This window comes from Mustela lutreola, chromosome 17 (assembly GCF_030435805.1).
Source record: "Mustela lutreola isolate mMusLut2 chromosome 17, mMusLut2.pri, whole genome shotgun sequence".
NCBI classification, from domain to species: Eukaryota; Metazoa; Chordata; class Mammalia; order Carnivora; family Mustelidae; genus Mustela; species Mustela lutreola.
This window is the reverse complement of record NC_081306.1, coordinates 2,326,085-2,343,916: the sequence shown is the minus strand read 5'-3', so window position 1 is coordinate 2,343,916 and position 17,832 is coordinate 2,326,085. Positions and strand designations below refer to the sequence as shown.

The 17,832-nt window shown below is 58.0% G+C and overlaps 1 protein-coding gene across 4 annotated transcripts in view; it reads left to right on the top strand.

The window, feature by feature from the left end:
* IL21R (interleukin 21 receptor) overlaps window positions 1-17,832 on the top strand; it is a 33,839-nt gene extending 16,007 nt beyond the window's left edge. For 3 of the 4 annotated variants that reach the window (XM_059154876.1, XM_059154877.1, XM_059154874.1), the window contains exons 2-9: window positions 4,361-4,431; window positions 7,032-7,134; window positions 9,481-9,680; window positions 12,369-12,514; window positions 13,429-13,609; window positions 13,898-13,997; window positions 15,182-15,266; window positions 16,918-17,832. In XM_059154876.1, coding sequence (XP_059010859.1) covers window positions 4,377-4,431; window positions 7,032-7,134; window positions 9,481-9,680; window positions 12,369-12,514; window positions 13,429-13,609; window positions 13,898-13,997; window positions 15,182-15,266; window positions 16,918-17,790 — 1,743 coding nt within the window. In that variant the 5' untranslated portion in view covers window positions 4,361-4,376 and the 3' untranslated portion in view covers window positions 17,791-17,832. The remainder of the gene's footprint in view (window positions 1-4,360; window positions 4,432-7,031; window positions 7,135-9,480; window positions 9,681-12,368; window positions 12,515-13,428; window positions 13,610-13,897; window positions 13,998-15,181; window positions 15,267-16,917) is intronic. The other variant, XM_059154875.1, reaches the window with a different exon arrangement.

Sequence of the window (17,832 nt, the reverse complement as noted above, 5' to 3'; positions counted from 1 at the left end):
GAAACCCCACATGCCAGGGTTTCATCAGTGGTTTACACGGGAGTGAAACGGCTGGGTCTCAGTGAAGGAACCTGCTCACACTTACCACACCGTGCCACACTATTTCCCAGCCCACTCATTTCATTCCCACCACCGAGAGCGCCCATTACACCATGCCCTCCGCTACACGCGATGTTGTCAGACTTTTAGTTTTTGCCCATCGCGTAGAATTAAAACGGCAAGTCATTGTGGTTTTAATTTGCATTTCTTTGGCAGCTGTGAATTAAACACTTGGTGTTCTCCTCCAGCTCCTACTTCAATCTGACTTCCTACCCCCCAAGCTCCTTCACTTCCCTTGAATCTCCTGAAATGCGGCTTTTCATCTGAACTACCTCGACCTGTGAAATCGCTCCTCAGCCCTGGAGCCTGGCAGAGAAACACCTCTCCCCCAGCTCCGTTCCCATGCACGACCGTGCTGGACTGCTTCGCAAGCAATGATGTATTTGGTGCTTCCAGCAAATCCTCAGCAGAGTCATGAGTCCCATGGTATAGAGGAGACCACAGAGAACCAGAGGGGTTAGGAACTTGCCCGAGGACACACAGCTGGGACCCGGCAGATTCTAAGCCGGGGGCTCTTGACTCCTCTGGAGGAGACCTCAGAGCTAGGGGCTGCCACAGGGGACCCCGTAGCAGGGGGTCAGATGCGGGGCTGGGAAAGGGAGGGGATGTGATTTCTGGCTCGGTGACTTGACCATTCAGGGCTGCTCTTTCCAGAATCGAGCGGCTTGTTTTAGACAGTGTTCAATATCTCTGCACCCCAAAGAGTCAGACCCTTTTCAATCTTCTTCCAGTCCTCTGATGCCAGCGAGAAGCTCGGTTTGGTGCTAAACAACCCTTAAATCCCCCTTTTAAATGGACGCAAACTGGATTTCCCAACTTCTCGGTTTTTATCTCACTCAGACTTGAATATGGCCTTTTGTTTGCCTCCTAGTTTTACGGGTTTTTGTTTTTTTTTTTTTAAAGATTTTATTTATTTATTTGATGGAGGGAGAGAGATCACAAGTAGGCAGAGAGGCAGGCAGAGAGAGGAAGGGAAGCAGGCTCCCCGCTGAGCAGAGAGCCGGATGTGGGGCTCAATCCCAGGACCCTGGGATCATGACCCGGGCAGAAGGCAGAGGCTTCACCCACTGAGCTACCCAGGCACCCCCTAGTTTTACGGTTAATCGACCATTTCATTTAAGAAACACAGTATCTATAATCACGTTGGGCATTGTTCCCCATGCTTTACAAATACTGGCTAATTTACGTCTCCCAAGGCCGCCGCCCCCCATGTGGGCACTGTTACTAGTATGTCCATTTTACAGATGAGGACTCTGAGGCCCAGAAAGGTTAAGTAAACTTCACTGACGCCACACAGCCTGTAAATGGCAGCGCTGGGATTTGAGCTGAAGCAGACTGGCCTGGAGTCTGCCTTTTAACCACTGAAGTATATACAATCTCTCCATTTCATACTAGTTTCCCGTTGATTGTAGGGATATATTTTCTTTTGAGACATGTTTATTGGAGTGAACAGGGAAGGCAAGGTAAAGATAAATAGCACGGAGATGAGAGCATCAGGGAAAACCTTGAAGGCAGTAAGTGGCCAGAGTTCTGGAACATTCCAAAGTGGCTTCATGGATGGATGGATAGAGCCAAGGAGCCATGAAGTCTGGGTTTAGAGGGATTGGGGGGGGGGGTATTCAAGGAGAAGACTCAGCACAGGAATTTGCCTCATGCAAAGGCATGTCAGGGCCTCAGGTGCTGGGGGAGGCTGAGTAATTCAGAACAGCTGACCAGTAACAACTAGAACCCCGCATCCTTGTATGGCGCTTTCCGGTTCACAGAGCACAGTCGCTTCTGCTTTCCACTGACCCTTCTCAACCGCCAGGTGCCGTGGGCATGGTTGTCCCCGTTTTAGAGATGATAACCAAAGTCAGAGAGAAGACATTCTAGAAAAACAAATTTGCTATTTTTTGCTCCAAGCTACTCTGACTTCCAATTCTGGGCCTCTTGTTGTATTCCACTGTATCTGGTAACTTTGGTGGCAAGCAACAGAAACATAATTCACATGGGTGACCAAAATAGGGTGGGTGGTGTTTTTTGGGGGGAATGCGAGGGCTTAGGTGAACGAAAAGTCCAAGTGCGGACATCAGGTACGGCTGGATCCAGGTCCTCAAATAATGCCATGGGGACTCTGGGTCTGTATTTTTCAGCTTTTGAGAAAAGTTCAGGCAGGCTGTCCCTAAGAAGTGACAAAGATGGCCACCAGCTTCTAGCAGGCAGCCAAAAAAATACCCCTTTACTGGAGTTCTAGGAAAATGCCCAGACTGCTCTCATTCACCTTGCTTGGGTTGGTGTCCATCCCTGATCTATTCAATGTGGCCAGGCAGGTGGGGAGCTGTCTTGGCCAGGTCTGGGTCAGGTGCTCATCTGAAAATCAGGGGTTCCAGTTTTCTCCATGCAGACCACACAGGGACAGCGCCAGTCTGAGAAGCTCTTCCCAAGAGAGGAAGAGATGTCAGGCAGACAGAAGCAGCAGGCGCATCCCCTCTATCCCCAGGCACCTGTGTATCATGTGTGCTGAGCTGAGGAATTTGGACGGATGGAGAGCCTTGAATCTGGGCAAGGGAGTTGGTGCGTTATCTTATGGTCCAGATAGAGCCTCTGGGGAGTGACACAGACAGAGCTATGCCAGGCCTGGTGCTGGGGTGGGGATCAGAGTGTGGACCTGCCCATCAGAGTGTGGGCAGATATGAACCCCACCTCCCATGATGGGAGATGAATCCTCGAAGGGTGGTAACAGGACTCCTGCAGGGCTTGGCCAGGAAGATCAGTGTTCCTAGGGCAGATTTAAAAAGCTGTTGCTCCAACATTATTGTATTTTAATGGCGATGTTATTCGTTCCAAGGTGTACTGGGGAAAAATATGCAACTACAAATATTATTCCTTAGGATGACGCTGGAGTTGGATTTTTTAAAACGAGCTCATTTATAGAAAATGTTAAACAAATGATTGCACACACACTCTATAAATATGGCCAAAGTTATGAAAGTGAGAAATTTAGGGACCTCTCGGCTAGATCATTCTGGGGCTCCTCTACTTCTGATGCTTTCAATTGTCTGTCAGTCATAGCCTTTTTTTGAGTGTTTAGGTGTCAAGGGCCATGCCCAGGGTTTTCTGCAAAATGCGTCCTCGAATTCTCACAAGAATCTGGGAAGCCGCTTTAGCGTCTCTGCAGGGCTCAGAGAGGGGACGTGACTGGCCCAGAGCAACACAGCTGATGATCTCTCGGTGTGCTTTGCCACTCTTCGCTGGGTGACTTACTAGGGAGCTCAGAGGGAGGGCTCAGTGGGGCCAGCGTAGGTTCTGGGGAAACCTGGGGTGGGGGTCTTCCCCTTGTGGGCTCAGGGATGATGTCTGGAAGAAGCCATGCCTGCAACTTGATTCCTGCATGGGGCGTCCCTCTTGGCTCCAGTTCCGATTATGATCCTGCAACCGGGGGCCAGTCTGGGTGGGGGTTCTGGGCCTGGCCAGGGGGATGTCCCGCCCCCTGGCCTCTGGCTGGTGCCTCCCCAAGCAGGCACAGAACTGTGGTGCAGTGGGTGTTGCCAGCCTGGCGGGGGGTAGGGGGCATCACTCCTTTGCCCAAGACACCAGCGTCTGCTCCTCCTGGGTAGACCCCTGACATTCTCCAACGAGGGCTCTCCTGCCTCTCATCCAGATCAGGGAGTCATGCTCACCTCCACAGGGACCGGCCTGGGTTCCCCAGATACTTTCCCGTGTGCTCGCGAACCTGGGCTCTGTGACGGAGCAAGGAGCCTGGTTATTGGGCTAAGCTCATCCTGGGCATCCAGTAGGGGTCTTCTTTGTGGGCCAATCTTGGATCTGTTATTCAGTAAGAAGCGGGGCTAACGTCAGCCCGTGTGTCTTGTGGAAAGAAGGACACGGGTCTCTGCTTGTCAAATACCACTTTCTAACCAACTTCCCCTCCTGCCTCCCTGCCTCTCTTTATCAGATGGGTAAACGCTCTCGTTTCATCTCGTGCGCAAAGCTCCATCCATAGGCTTCCAGGGGCAGGAGAACAGCTAGCTCCTCCCTCTTGAAATTCAGCTCTCATTTGGGACTGTGTTAGGGGACAGGAAGAAGGTGGGAGAAATGGGGTTCCCAGGGGTGAGTCATCCGCTTCCAAGGGGCAGGAATCTTTGGGAACATCCACGGGCTCCTCCAACTCTTGTTTTTCTGAGGCAAGACTTCCAAGGGAGGGGGAGGACCAGAGGGAGGCTGTTCGGGATCCCTTAGTCCCCAGGCCTGGGTCTGCCTGCTCACTGTCGGTCTCTTCCAGGATCCCGAGAGCCAGCATGCCTTGTGGCTCGGCGGCCGCTCTGCTCCTGCTCCTGCTCCTGCTCCAGGGTGGTGAGTAGCTGCCCCAGGGTGTGCGGGTGGGGATGGCCAGGCTGGCCTGTGTTGCCTCCAGGACATGGCTACAAGCTACAGGCTGGGGTATGTGGCCTCTGTTCACTTGGGGTGGACTAGCCAGCTCTCCGTCAGTTAGAACCCGTCCCACCAGAGTGCCCCGTGGCTCGTGTGACTCCCACGTGGACCAGGCCGTCTGGTCCAGGCTGTCTTCGTATCTCATTGCAGGCACGAGACACTTGAGTCTCCATTTCCATAGCTCTCTGCCTTGGCTGGCCCTCCACCCTCAGAGGGAGGAAGTCCTGCCTTTGGTCTGACCTCAATTTCTCTTCCTGCAATGACTCTCCTAGCAGATGTTTGTGGACAATCACAGAATCAGCAGGCTCTGGTGGTCCCCGGCAGGGAGAGGAGACGGACGTGGAGACAGAAGTAGCCAAACCTTGAAAGGTGCCCCCAGGGAACCAGAAGGTGTTGGAGTCAGAGAGAGAGAAGTTAGAGACCAGAGCTGGGAAAGGCCAGGAGTTAGATGTGGGCTCAGAAATCCAGGAGGCTTGGGGCGCCTGGGTGGCTCAGTGGGTTAAAGCCTCTGCCTTCGGCTCAGGCCATGATCCCGGGGTCCTGGGATCGAGCCCCGCATCAGGCTCTCTGCTCAGCGGGGAGCCTGCTTCCCCCTCTCTCTCTCTCTCTGCCTGCCTGTCTGCCTACTTGTGATCTCCATATGTCAAATAAATAAATAAAAATCTTTAAAAAAAAAAAAGAAAAAAAGAAATCCAGGAGGCTTTCCCAGAGGAGGCAGGACGGAGCCTCTAAGCTCAAATGGGGGTTGGACTAGAGACAGGGGTCCCTCAGCTGCGGATCTGCTGAATCTGCATCTCTCTGGTTTTTACCGAAAGACCCAGAGTCTCAAATAGCATCTCCAGGAAACAGATGTCTGGCTCTTTTATTTTCCCCTTCTGAGTGACCAGCACTCTGTCCTGGGTCACCCTCCACGGTGCCATGCCTCGTGGGCACAAACTTCTGCTGTGTCCTGGGTGCTAGGCTTCACCTCAGTCTGCTCCCCCAATGACCCTGTGTGGTCTGTGCAGCAGTGACGCCCAGGTCGCCCTTGAGGACACCAAGGCTCAGGGAGGTTAAGGGACAAGCCCACGGCCACACAGCTAGGCAGTGGTGGAACTGGAACCCCAGATTCGTCTCCTTCCTGGGGACTGAGCTGCCTTGCTCTGATGCTTTCACTGAGTGAGTGCCCGGTGCCAGCCACGTGCTCCACACCGGCGGGAGGTCACTTACATGTCCACCATGCCCTCCAAGGTGCTAGTGTCCCCAGGTTTCGGGGGCTGCTATCCCCTCTCCAATGTCCCATTTCAAGATTGGGGCCAACCTTGTCAAGCCCTTGACCTAGGTACGGCAGCTCCTCCCTCAAGTTCTAAAACCCTGAGCTTGAACAACCAGGGTATAAACTAGGGGAATACCTACCCACATATGGCCCCACAGCCCCGGGTTTAGGCCCCACCAAAATCAGGCCTCTTTTCTCCATCAAGTGTCTGCACGGGCCTCCTGTGCCCACCAACAGGCCCTGTGCTCCCGCCTAGGGAAAGCTCCTCCCAGCACAGGAGGAGCCACAACTCCGATCCCTTGGTGGTGGTGGCAGGGAGACCTGTGTTAAGGAGGATCCTGAGGGTCGCCCTAGAGAGAGAGTGCCGTGATCGATTAGTGATGTCTGCTGTGCTCGCAAAGTGTAGCACAGATGAGCTTTCTCTTTCCCGGGTGCAAGTCTCAGCCGCCCAGACCCAGACGGGCAGGAGGCGTGGTCCCATCTCAGAGCCTCTGGGTCCTTGTCTATAAAGTGGCAGGGACAGCCGGCTAAGGATGCTTCCAGCAACGGTCTTCTTGGCTCTGCATCCGGCTTCTGACCTAAAGTGAGGGCCAGGCAGGAAACATCCCACCACCCCTCGGTTCTTCATCAGTCAAGGAAAAATAGAACAAAGCCACTAAGAATGAACCCACGTAAAAAGGGGAACGCATTTCTGGTAAAGAGTTGGAGGGGGAGCGGGGGGAGAAATCGCGTTGGTACTCGATCTTACAGGACAAAACCAAGTTCCAGGTTGTTACATTTATTTTGTTGCAAATTTAGAGAATGGTTGCATCTGTATTTTTAGAACCAAGGGGAGCGATTAACGTTCGGGGTGGGGGGGCACAGAGTCTCCCGGGGGGACCCCCTGGGTGCGCAGTGCCCGGGTCACTTGGCTGGGATGGTGGTGGTTTGGGCAGGAGGCTAATAAGCACATTTGGGCAAAATGGGGTGGAGGGGAGGGAGGGGGGTGAGAGATGGGGACCGGCTTAGTTCGCCACGTTTGACATTCGGAGCGATCTGTCTGCATAGCCAGCCCTGAACCCCGGGAGTCAGGTGGCAGGGACCCCGTTCCCCAAACCCACATCCTAGTGGCCTCGTGGGTTGCCGTGTTCATCCCGGCCCTGGGGACCCATGCGTCCACTCGTCCTCCAGCCCTTGAAGAGGTGAAGGGGTGAGGCATCGTGCAGACTCCGGCCAGCCGCCCACCACCCCTGCTCCATCGCAGCCTCTCTCCCCCCTAATCTTCCAGCCTGGGGCTGCCTAGACCTCGTCTGCTACACGGATTACTTACAGACAGTGACCTGCACCCTGGAGACCAGGACCCTCCCCGCCGGTGTGCTCACCCTCACCTGGTAAGTGGTAGCCGCTGGGGGGCCGGGGTGAAGCAGGACTGCTGGCGACCATAGACCAAGGGGGACCTACTATGGGTCCCACGGATAGTTCAGCAATCGACACAATAGGTCCGCTTCCTGAGGGCTCTCTCAGCAAGTTCCCCAACAGCATTTGGTTTTGCCCCAGGAAAGACGGTTCGTGGGTGGGGAGCTGCCCGGTCCCCCTTGCGGACGGCTGTGCCGGGCTCACAGCTCCCGTCCGGAGCTCCGTCCACCGCCAAAGGCCATACTCTCTTGCCCACCCAGCCCTAAAAGTGGGCTTTTTTTTTTTTTTAAGGATTTTTTTATTCATTTTAGAGAGGGGCAGAGGGAGAGAACCCCAAGCCAACTCTGAGCTAAGCACGGAGCCCAACACGGGGCTTGATCCAACGACCCCAAGACCATGACCTGAGCCGAGACTGAGAGTCGGCCGCTCAGCCGGCTGAGCCACCCAGGCACCCCCAGCCCTAACGGGATTTGAGACCTGAGGACCAACCAGACTCCCACGCGACTTTTATGAGCGCTTGGTACATCCCCGATGCCCTGCCGTGAGATTCCTATGAACAAATGGTCGCTTCCCATCCTCACAGTTATTACTGTTTTACCAATGAGGACACTGGGGTTCAGAGAGGTTATGCAACTCGCCCCAGGTCACACAGCCACGGAGTGGTAGAGCTGGGATTCAGACAAGCCTGATTCCAAAGTCCACGGACCCCTGTTCGCTCACAGGTGTTAAAGAACGGTGAGGGGAAGCTTGACTCCGGTCCCCGGCCGGAGACGCAGGGACCCTGGTGGGACTTTGCAGGGGGAGGAGAGATTGGGGTCAACCCCAAATACAAGGAAAAGGGGGGATTGAGAGTCAAGGAGCAAGGTGGGGCCAGTGCATGGAAAATTACCAAGAGGACACGTCAGGGGGAAGGGGTTCTTGCTGGGTTCTTGCTGATGGCAGCCCAGGCTGGTCACACGTCACCTGGGGAAGGTGGTGGAGGACAGAAGAGATGACACAGAAGCCCAAAGGTCAGGGCCTCGTCGAGGAGAGTGCTCAGAGGAGACCGAGCAGGGCTTGTTCAAGGAGAGAATCTTTGTTCCTAAGCTGCTGGGATTAAGAGAAGCTGGCTTTCCTCCAGAACACATTTATGGATCTCCTGCTGAATCTTGCAGGCACTGGGAGCTCAGCAGAGCCCAAGACCAAGGAGGTCCCAGAAGTTCTGCAGAGGGGAGTGCCTGGGGAGACAGACGATAAGATAGACACAAGCAGCCATCAGGATGCTTTTTTGATGACATGAGTGCTACAAAGAACAGGAACCGGGTCCAAGGGGTCCAGAGGGAGTGACAGGGGGCAGGGGGTCAGGAGAGGCCTCTCTGGATGGGAAGGAGGCAGCCAGTGAGCTGGAGATGGAGCATTCCAGGCAGAGGGCATTGGCCGTGCAAAGGCCCTGAGGTGGAGAAGAGTGGGTGAGTTTGAGGAATAGTGAGGAAGTCATTGGGGCCAGAGGCGACTGCATCATCGTGAGGGAGAATAACAAGCTAAGAAGGTGAGAGGGAGGTCGAGGCCAGATTGCCCTGCATGGGTGTTGAGAAGTCACTGGAGGGTTTTTTAGGCATGGAAGCGATGGGGAGTTTTTAAAGCACCCCCCCAGCTTCTGTGCAAAATTGCACTGATTGAGCAGAAGCTTCTCTTCTAACAGATATTTAGCAGAAAACAGAGTCTACACATCTGTATTGGCCTTGAAGGGTAGTCGTGTTCACAACCTGAAGGTGTTTGTAGGGAAATAAATAGCTGCTGAACTCTTAGACATACTTCAAAACCCATCACTTAATGCCTAGTGGGAGTAAAGAGGCCAGAGCAGTGCTCTCAACCCCATACCAACAGCCTCCCTTTTCAGCCAGAGCGAGGATGAGGTTCATCTGGGTTTTACCTTGGCCTTCAGCCCCGGTACTCCCTGGGGAGGGAAGGAGGCCAGAGGGCACCTGAGGTGTTAGCATCCTTCCTGTAGGACCGGGATCCAGCTGATGGGATTGACAGGGGCAGACTGAGGCTCAGGCTAGGCAAGAGTGGCCTAGCTGAGAATTCCAAAGTTGAGTGTCACTGCCCTATGTAAGGTGGTGAGTTCCCGGTTCCTTGGAGGCACACAAGCCGAGCCCAGACACAACCCGTCAGGAATGCTTCAGGGGAGGGAACACCTTCCCTGGGAAATTGTTGGTGGACCGTGACCGCCCCCCCACCCCGCCGCAGCCTCAACTCAAATCCCCCCAGCCCCGAGCTTCTGGCTGCGTGCAGGGAGCCCCGCCGGCCTCCAGGCATGACTGGGTGCTCTCTCCTTGAAGGCAAGACCCATATGGAGACCTGGAGGACGAGGTCACCTCCTGCAGCCTCCTCCGCTCCGCCCACAACGCCACGCATGCCAAGTACACGTGCCATATGGATGTGTTTCACTTCATGGCCGACGACATTTTCAGTGTCAATGTCACAGACCCGTCCGGAAGTTACTCCCAGGAGTGCGGCAGCTTCCTCCTGGCTGAGAGCAGTGAGTATCCCCGGGACCTTGGAGCAGAGAGGAGCCCAGGCCGGTGCTGAGCCCTACGCCCTGCGGGCTGGCTCGCCCCCACGTCAAAACGGACCTGTCCTAGGTGCTCATTTCTCCTGAGAGTGTGTTCGGTAGAAGCTCGACTGAGGTGTGATGGGTTCATACCTAGGTTTGGGCCTTTAACCAAGGAGAGGCAGCAGAGGCCGGCCACAGAGCTGGACCAGGGCCCAGGACTTGCCCATCTGTGACCCCGGACTGGTTCACTGTAGACTGATGGCCTTCTGCCCCCATTTTGAGGCAAAGCAGTGGAGGCCATGACCCAGGAGAAGAACTTCCCTGAGACTTCTCCTGTTTATTTGCTCCACTGAGGCCCAGACTTTCCCTCCAGCCTGGAGGAAGGGGGGCAGCCTGGCTGGGTCCAGGACCAGGGCAGCACAGGGAAGGGCCCAGGAGGCAGCTCCCAAAGCAGGGGGTGAGAGGTCCATGCCCAGAGGCATGCAAGCAGACCATGAAGAGAGACCTGCCCTTGGGGAGGCTTAGCTCCTGCGGCCTGGGAGGTTGTCCCCAGATTCCCAGTGGTGGGCAAGAAGATAAGAGGGCGTCCGCCATTCACACTCTGGGGATCCAGGTTCGCACCACTTTGCACACAGATGGGTGTGAGCAAAGCTTCACGCAGACCCAGACTCATGCACGTGCACACACACACACACACACACCTGTAAATACCCTTCAGAGGCACCGATGTCTTACCAGCAGCCAGTGGCTTGGACAGCTTGGGCAGGGAGCACTCACGCTGTGTCATACAGGTGCCGATGCGGACGCACGCACGCGCACACAAGCTCTCTTGGCCGCTGGACCCAGGCGTGGCAATCCCATGGAGCAGGGCCACCCTCCTGCCCCGCCGGGCAGGTAGCGCCCCACCCCTTCCTCTCCTGAGCAGAGTGTGTGCGGGGCAGAGGAGGAGCTGCTTTGCCTTGCAGGGGCTCCGGGTCACGGTTCTCTCGCACCTTCCCACCTGCCCTCCCTGCCAGGGTCTGAGGCCTCCCTGTGCCCGGATGTGAGAAGGAAGCGGCTTTTGGCTCCCCACCCACTCCGGCCCCTTCCTCCTCCTGGCAATGGGCTCTGCAAACCCCCGACTCCCTCCCCGAGTCAGTCCACACGGCCCAGCCCCGGCCCCGGGGAAGACAGAAGAGGGTTTAAGAATGAGTCCAAACAGATTCGTGGCTCAAAGAGAAAAGCCCTCAGTGGGGTCCTGGGAATGGGCACCTTCGCCCAACTCCGGCAGAGAAGCAAGCGGCTTTAGGAATTCCTTTTTTGCAACCCTGAAGGGTTCATTGGTGGATTTAATACGCCTGCTCTGTCCAGGGAGCTGGGGGGCCGTGGGCGCAGTGTGGACTCGGGAGAACAAAACCTCAGCCCCAAGCAGCTCAGACCGCAGAAAAGGTGCCAGTGGTGAACAAGATCACACAGGGAAATGCAGAAAATGTTAGATGCTGGCAAAAAAAAAAAAAGGTGTTAAAAGAAGAGAAGGCAGGAGCTGGAGGACAGGAGCCTGTGGCTTCTCTCTCCCCGAAGCGACCTCCTTCTGCTACTGAGTTTGGTCCCTGAGAACTGTGACCCCATGAATGGGGAGCTGGTACCCTTTTAAAAGAGAAGAAACGAAAGCATATAACATGTTGTATCCTGATCACGATCATGAAATGAATTTGGGGTAGAGCGAAACCGGCGGCCTGGCTTTGACCTTGGCCCGCGAGGCACCCGGGAGGGTGTGGTGTTGTGACTCAGGCCTCCGCTGGGCTCTCCCTTTCCAGAAGTCTCGGAGCTCAGGGCCACCGAGGAGGGTCAGACTGGTCCTGCACACAGTCCTGCAGGAGCTCAGTAGCGCTTGCCTTTTTCATCAGCATCAATGAATATGAATGCAGCTCATTAGCATGAATGCTCATCAGAGTCTGGCTTCCCTGGGAAGCTGCTGCAAGAAAATGACATCATCGTGTAGAACAGAAACGCAGAACCGGTGCCTCTGAACTGCACACGTTCCTTAGCAAGTTTTTGGATTAGGAGCTATTTTTTTTTTCTTTTTAAGATTTTCTATTTATTTGAGAAAGAGCGTGTGCATGCCCGAGAGCGAGTGAGAGAGAGGGCACCAGTGGTGCAGGGGGAGGGGGGAGGGGAGGGGCAGGAGAAAAGCAGACGCCCCGCTGAGCAGAGAGCTGGGCAGGGGGCTCGATCCCAGGACCCCGGGATCATGACCTGAACCAAAGGCAGACGCTTCACCGACTGAGCCCCCCGGGCACCTGGACCAGTAGTGAACTCGAATGTTGGAGAGAGCTTCCCCTCATCTGGGGTTCCAGGCTGCTCTCTGGCCACCCTGGTCTGCGGTCTTGCCCGGCCTGCGTGAGGCATCTCCCTTCCATGTCCTCAGACCCCAAACCGGCTTCGCCCGCTTCTGTTACACTCCTGCCCCTGCGGCGGCAACTCCAGTGTGGCCTGAACTTCTCATTTCTCCGACGCACAGACTGAGGCCCGGAGCCCGGGGCTGCCTCGCCCAGAGTCACAGGGCGGGGTACAGATCCTGCCGACCCCACCACCAACACGGGGTCCGGCGACCGGCCACTTCCTGCCACTACATCCTTCTCGGCCGTGGCCCGAGCTCACCCCTTTCTTCTCTTTCCGGCTTTTCCCTCCAAGTCAAGCCGTCCCCGCCTTTCAACGTGACCGTGACCTTCTCGGGACATTATAACATCTCCTGGGGCTCGAGCTACGATTCCTACGCGCTGAAGGGCAAGCTGCAGTACGAGCTGAGATACAGGAAGCGAGGAAGACCCTGGGCCCCGGTGAGGCTCCCAGAGACCAGGGGCGGGGGACACGGTGGGCACCGCGTGGAGAACACGGTGGGGTGGGACACTGCGGGTCGGGAGGGGGATCCGAGAGCCGGGGGAGCGGCTGACTCACAGCCAAGACTGCAACCGACCACCCCCGAGGCCCTCCCACTCCGTGCTGCCATTTCTCCCGGGGGTGGGAGGCCACTCAAAGTTCTGTCCTTCCTGCCCCTGGTTCCTGGGTCGGGTTTCCTCCTGGGGTCGAGTACCTCACAGCAGAGGACATTCCAGAGATGGGGCCTTCTGGAGCCTTCCCGCCTGGCTGAGGATGAAGCTTCCATCACCAAGGGAGTCCAGGGTTAGACCGTTGTTTCCAAGGTGCAGGCTTCTAGAACGACCCTCGTTTAGAGCACCGGAGAATTCCCAAAGGGCCCGCTCTTCGGAACAGTCAAGGCTGAAGCCTTCTAGAATGATCCAGTCCTTCAGAGCAGACCCCGTTGAAGAATTTCGTACAGGCGGTTGTTTGGAATGTCCGCCGGGGAAGGCTTCCAGAGGTTATCTGTTGCTGAGATGCCTGTGGTCAAAAGCTTCCAGAAATGCCCCCTCTGGAGAAGTCCGGCTGCGGAACAATTCCGAAAGGGACCACTGTCTGGAACGCTGCTGGTTAGAGATTCCCAGCAAACAGGCCATTGCTACTGCTGGGCCCGTCATGGTCCTCGAAGGGAGGGCCCCTTGCCAGGACCAGGAGGGGAGATCTGTTGGTCAGAGAGAGACCAGGTCAAGGTCAAGCTGAGCCTGGTCTTGTGGCAGGAGCGGGGACTTTGCTGGAGACACTCAGCCCCTTTTGTGGCGGTGGGTAAAGGGGGCTTCTGCTGGAGGCCGGGGCTGGCCTCGGTGAGCCTGATCGGTGCCTCCTCTCCCTGCATCAGCAGCGTCCAAGGATCAAGCTGATCTCGGTGGACTCGAGAAGCGTCTCTCTCCATCCCTCGGAGTTCCTGAGCGACGCAAGCTATGAGCTGCAGGTGCGCGCGGGGCCCCAGCCCGGCTCCTCCTTCCAGGGGGCCTGGAGCGAGTGGAGTGACCCCGTCACCTTTCACACGCCGCCGGAAGGTAGGTGTAGCTCCTCGCGGGGCCTTCGGTGTCCCCATTACTGCCTGGGGTGGGGATTCTTCTCTCCCTTCTGCAGATGGGAACACGGAGGCCCAGAGAGATGGAGTCGCTGGCCTGGGGTGCGGGGGTGGGGGCGGGGAGGACGATCCCAGACCACCTCACTTGCAGGCGCCCGCGGCCCTCCTGTGCCCTCCACACCAGCCCAGACCTGTTGCCCGCCACAGCCGCCCCACGGGGCCTCTGGGAGACGTGCGTTCCCCCTTTACCCTGGGTCTGCTTCCTTCGCAGAGATCAAGGGAGGCAGGCACCCTTCCTTGCTCTACCTCCTCCTGGTCGTCATACTCCCCATCCTCGTCTTCTTAGGCCTGAAGGTCCACCTGCCTTGGAGGTGAGGTTCCGGGAGGCGAGGGGGCGGCGGGAGGGGCACGGGGGAGGCCTGGGCCACAAGCTGTCATCGCGACCGTGGCCGTGACGGGGATGGTGATATGAACAAGCGCCTGTTTCCTGGGCACGGGGCAGTGCGCCCACCTCTCCACACCCGCCGCGGGCCCTTGGATGCTTCCCCCCGTGGACAAATGGGCAAGCAAGGAAGCACCGAGCTGGCAATGGACTTGCCCAAAGCCGCCCTGCTCTGAAGTGGAGGCAGTGGCCCTGCGCTCTGACAGGGACCCAGGCCGTGACCTTGTCGGTGGCGTTTATGCTTTGAGTCCCCCCCGGGGCGGGGTGGGGGGGAGCGCGCCGGGCCACCAGGTGGGGGTGAAGACTGGATGTGACCATCTGCCTCCTTTCTTCTGCTCCAGGCAGAGCTTTCACTTCTCCTTTGATCCGTGTAGGTGTTGGGTTCGGTCTTCAGGAGAACTGCTGGTGGAAGCGGGGGGGGCCGCGGTCAGGGTTTACTGAACCCCCCGGGGGGGTGGGAATCTGCACATCCAGCTCCATGGGTGCATCTGTACCCAGAGGCTTTGCCGGAGACCGAGGCAGTGAAGCTGGAGGGGGAGGGAGCGCTGTTTGGGTGCTGGGTGCTGGGTCACTGTGTGGACACCCTCCGAGTGCTCCCCGCACCCCTGTGAACCGGCCCTTTGCTTATCCCTGGTGGTAGAGGAGGGGTGAGGGGCAGCATTTGCCCGGCTCGAACAGGCTCGGGTTAGGCAGCCGAACTCTTTTTTTTTTTTTTTTAAATATTTTTATTCATTTATTTGACAGACAGAGATCACAAATAGGCAGAGAGGCAGGCAGAGAGAGAGAGGAGGAAGCAGGCTCCCTGCCAAGCAGAGAGCCCAATGAGGGGCTCAATCCCAGGACCCTGGGATCATGACCTGAGCCGAAGGCAGCGGCTTTAACCCACTGAGCCACCCAGGCGCCCCGGCAGCTGAACTCTTAAACTCTAGGCACCTTCGCCAGACTCGCTGCCCCCATTTTACGGATATGGAAATTGAGGCCTGGGGGCAAGAGGGGCTGAAGGGGGTGCGTGGGTGCGCTTTGGGAGGGGCTCCGTCTCCTGCAGGACAAAGAGTGAGGCCGGGCGACGCTCTGGGGGATGGTGAGGGCTCACCTGGGCTCTGTTCCTCCCAGGCTGTGGAAGAAGGTGTGGGGGCATGTGCCCAACCCGCAGAAGTTCTTCCAGCCCCTCTATGTGGGCCACAGTGGAGACTTCAAGGTGAGTGCCCTCCAGCCCGCGGCACGCCCCCCACCCCAACCTCTTCACCTCCGCCGGCGCCCCAGGAACCCCCCACCTGCCAACCAGGCTCCTGGCTCTGCGGTGGCAAAGCGCAGGAAATAGTTCGGGTGGGGCAGAACTGGTCCGAGAACAGACACAGATCAGGCAGCCTGTCTGTCCCAAACCCTGGGCCAGGCTTGGGGGGAGGGGCCGGCCAGGTTCCTTGAGTCGCAAACTGGCCTCCGGCTCCTTCGTCAGAGGTCCTTGAGACGGAGAGCGGTTCCGGGAAGGGCGCGGCCCCACCCGCAGAGCACACCAGCCCCCCAACCCCCTTCCCCCCCACCAGGCCCCAACCACCCTTCGCCCGCCGGCGCCCACGGTTGTCTGTGCCCATTTACCGCTCAACTCCCCCCCACGGGGGCGGGCAGACCGCAGAGAGGATGTGGTGACTGGCGGGGGGGAGGGGGCACCCCCTCCAGCGGAGCCTGGATGTCGGGAAACCTGGACCAGAGCGTTGGCTGAGCTCCTGCTGTCTGCCTGCTGCTGCTCTGAGCTCCTTCTATCTTGATCGCGGCCCCCGGGGGCGTGGGGCGGGGGTGGGGGGCGCTCCGTGGTCCATAGGGCACCCCTGGGGAGACCGAGGCTCTGCGTGGGGAAGCGGCTCTCGTGAAGCAGGGGAGCAGCTCGAACCCCCAGCCTCGCGGGGAGGAAAGCTTCCTCCTTCCTCTGCACCTTCCCTGAAGCCCAGAGGACGCACCTGTTTGGTGTTGACTCACCTGGGCTGCACCTGTGTGCCAGGCCCTAGGCTGGGAGCTCCAGAGGTGCGAACGCATCCCTCCTCGCACAGCTGTGTGTGTGGGGGGGACAGAGAGGGCGTTCCTGGCAGATGGGGGGCCTCCCCCGGGTCCTGAGGTTTCGGAGGCAGCAGGCTCACAACTGGGGGACTCAGGTTCTCGGGGGTTTTTACCACCACTCGGGTGGGGACCCTGTGTCATGTGTGGGACCCCAGGCCAGCAAGGGCGGGGGCAGGGCTCGTGCTCAAAGCTTGGGGCGGGGTGCTGCCTCGGTCCGACGTCACCCACATCCCTTACCCAAGGGGCATACAGAGGCCTTTCCAAGTGGCTTGTCACTGATTCCCCCTGCGTGTTCATTTAGTTAATACACCTTTATTGGGCACCGACTGCATGTGAGGCACTGTGTGAACCTCTGGGGATACAGCTGGGACCAGAAGAATCGAGGCTTCTGCCCTGGCCGAGTGTCCACTCCAGCGGGGACACCGACAGGAGAATGCTTGTTTCCTACAAGCATCGGCTTCTGTCACTCCTGTCTGCATTGTCCATACAACTCAGCAGTCTTGGCCTCTGCCCCCCAGGCCCTATGCAGACCCCAGGCCGCTGAGCACTGGTTGTCTGGCAGGCTGCTAAGGGCAGTGGTTCCCTCCTGCAGGTGGGGAAACTGAGGCCCAGGAAGGCAGGGACAGCAGTGCGGAGCGTCCCTGGATAGGGGCACACCGTGGCTCTGACCCCTGGTGTCCTGTGTATCCTCCCGTGTCTCTGTCTGCTTTCTCTGCTATCTTGTCTCTATGTCTGTCTGTCCGTACCCGCCTTGCCCCTGTCCTGTATGACTGTCTCCCTCTTCTCTCTCTTTACAGAAATGGGTGGGCGCCCCCTTCTCTGCCTCCAGCCTGGAGCTGGGGCCCCGGAGCCCCGAGGTGCTTTCGTCCCTGGCGATGTACAACCATGGCCCGCCGCAGAGCAGCACCAAGGGGCCGCAGTCCACGCAGCTGCCAGAGCCCCCCCACCTGGTGGACGCTGACGGGGTGCCTGGGCCAGGCTCCTGGGGCCCAGCCCCCTCCCCTATGGGCGGCGTGGGTAGCTCGGCTTACAGCCAGGAGAGGGACCGACCTTATGGTGTGCTAGTGTCCATTAACACCGTGACCGTAGCAGACATGGAGGGCCCGTGTGCCTGGTCCTGCACTTGTGGGGATGACGGATACCCGGCCCTGAACTTGGACGCAAGCCTGGAGCCTGGTTCAGGCGCCGAGGACCCGCTCCTGGACCCTGGGACTACAGTTCTCTCCTGTGGCTGCGTCTCGGCAGGTGGCCTTGCCGGGCCAGGAGGGCCTATGGGCAGCCTCCTGGACAGGCTAAAGCTGCCCCTTGATGAGGAGGCGGGCTGGACCCCAGGGCCACCGTGGAGTGGCGGGCCCCTCCGAGAGGCATCGGACAGCGAAGCAGGCTCGCCTACCGCCGGCCTGGACATGGACACTTTCGACAGCGGCTTCGCGGGCTCTGACTGTGGCAGCCCTGTGGAGTGTGACTTCACCAGCCCCAGGGACGAAGGGCCCCCCCGGAGCTACCTCCGCCAGTGGGTGGTCATGGCCCCTCCACCCGAGGGATCCGGGCCAGCCAGTGAGGTGGATCCGCAGTCTGGAGCTGGCCAAGTCATTCTGCCTGGAGTTAGAGAGCTGTGCTCACCTGGGCCGTGGGGTGAAGGGGCCTGCGACCTTTATGCCCCCAGATGAGGCCCCTGAGCCCGGTCGACACCTGGTGTGCCTGTGTGATCC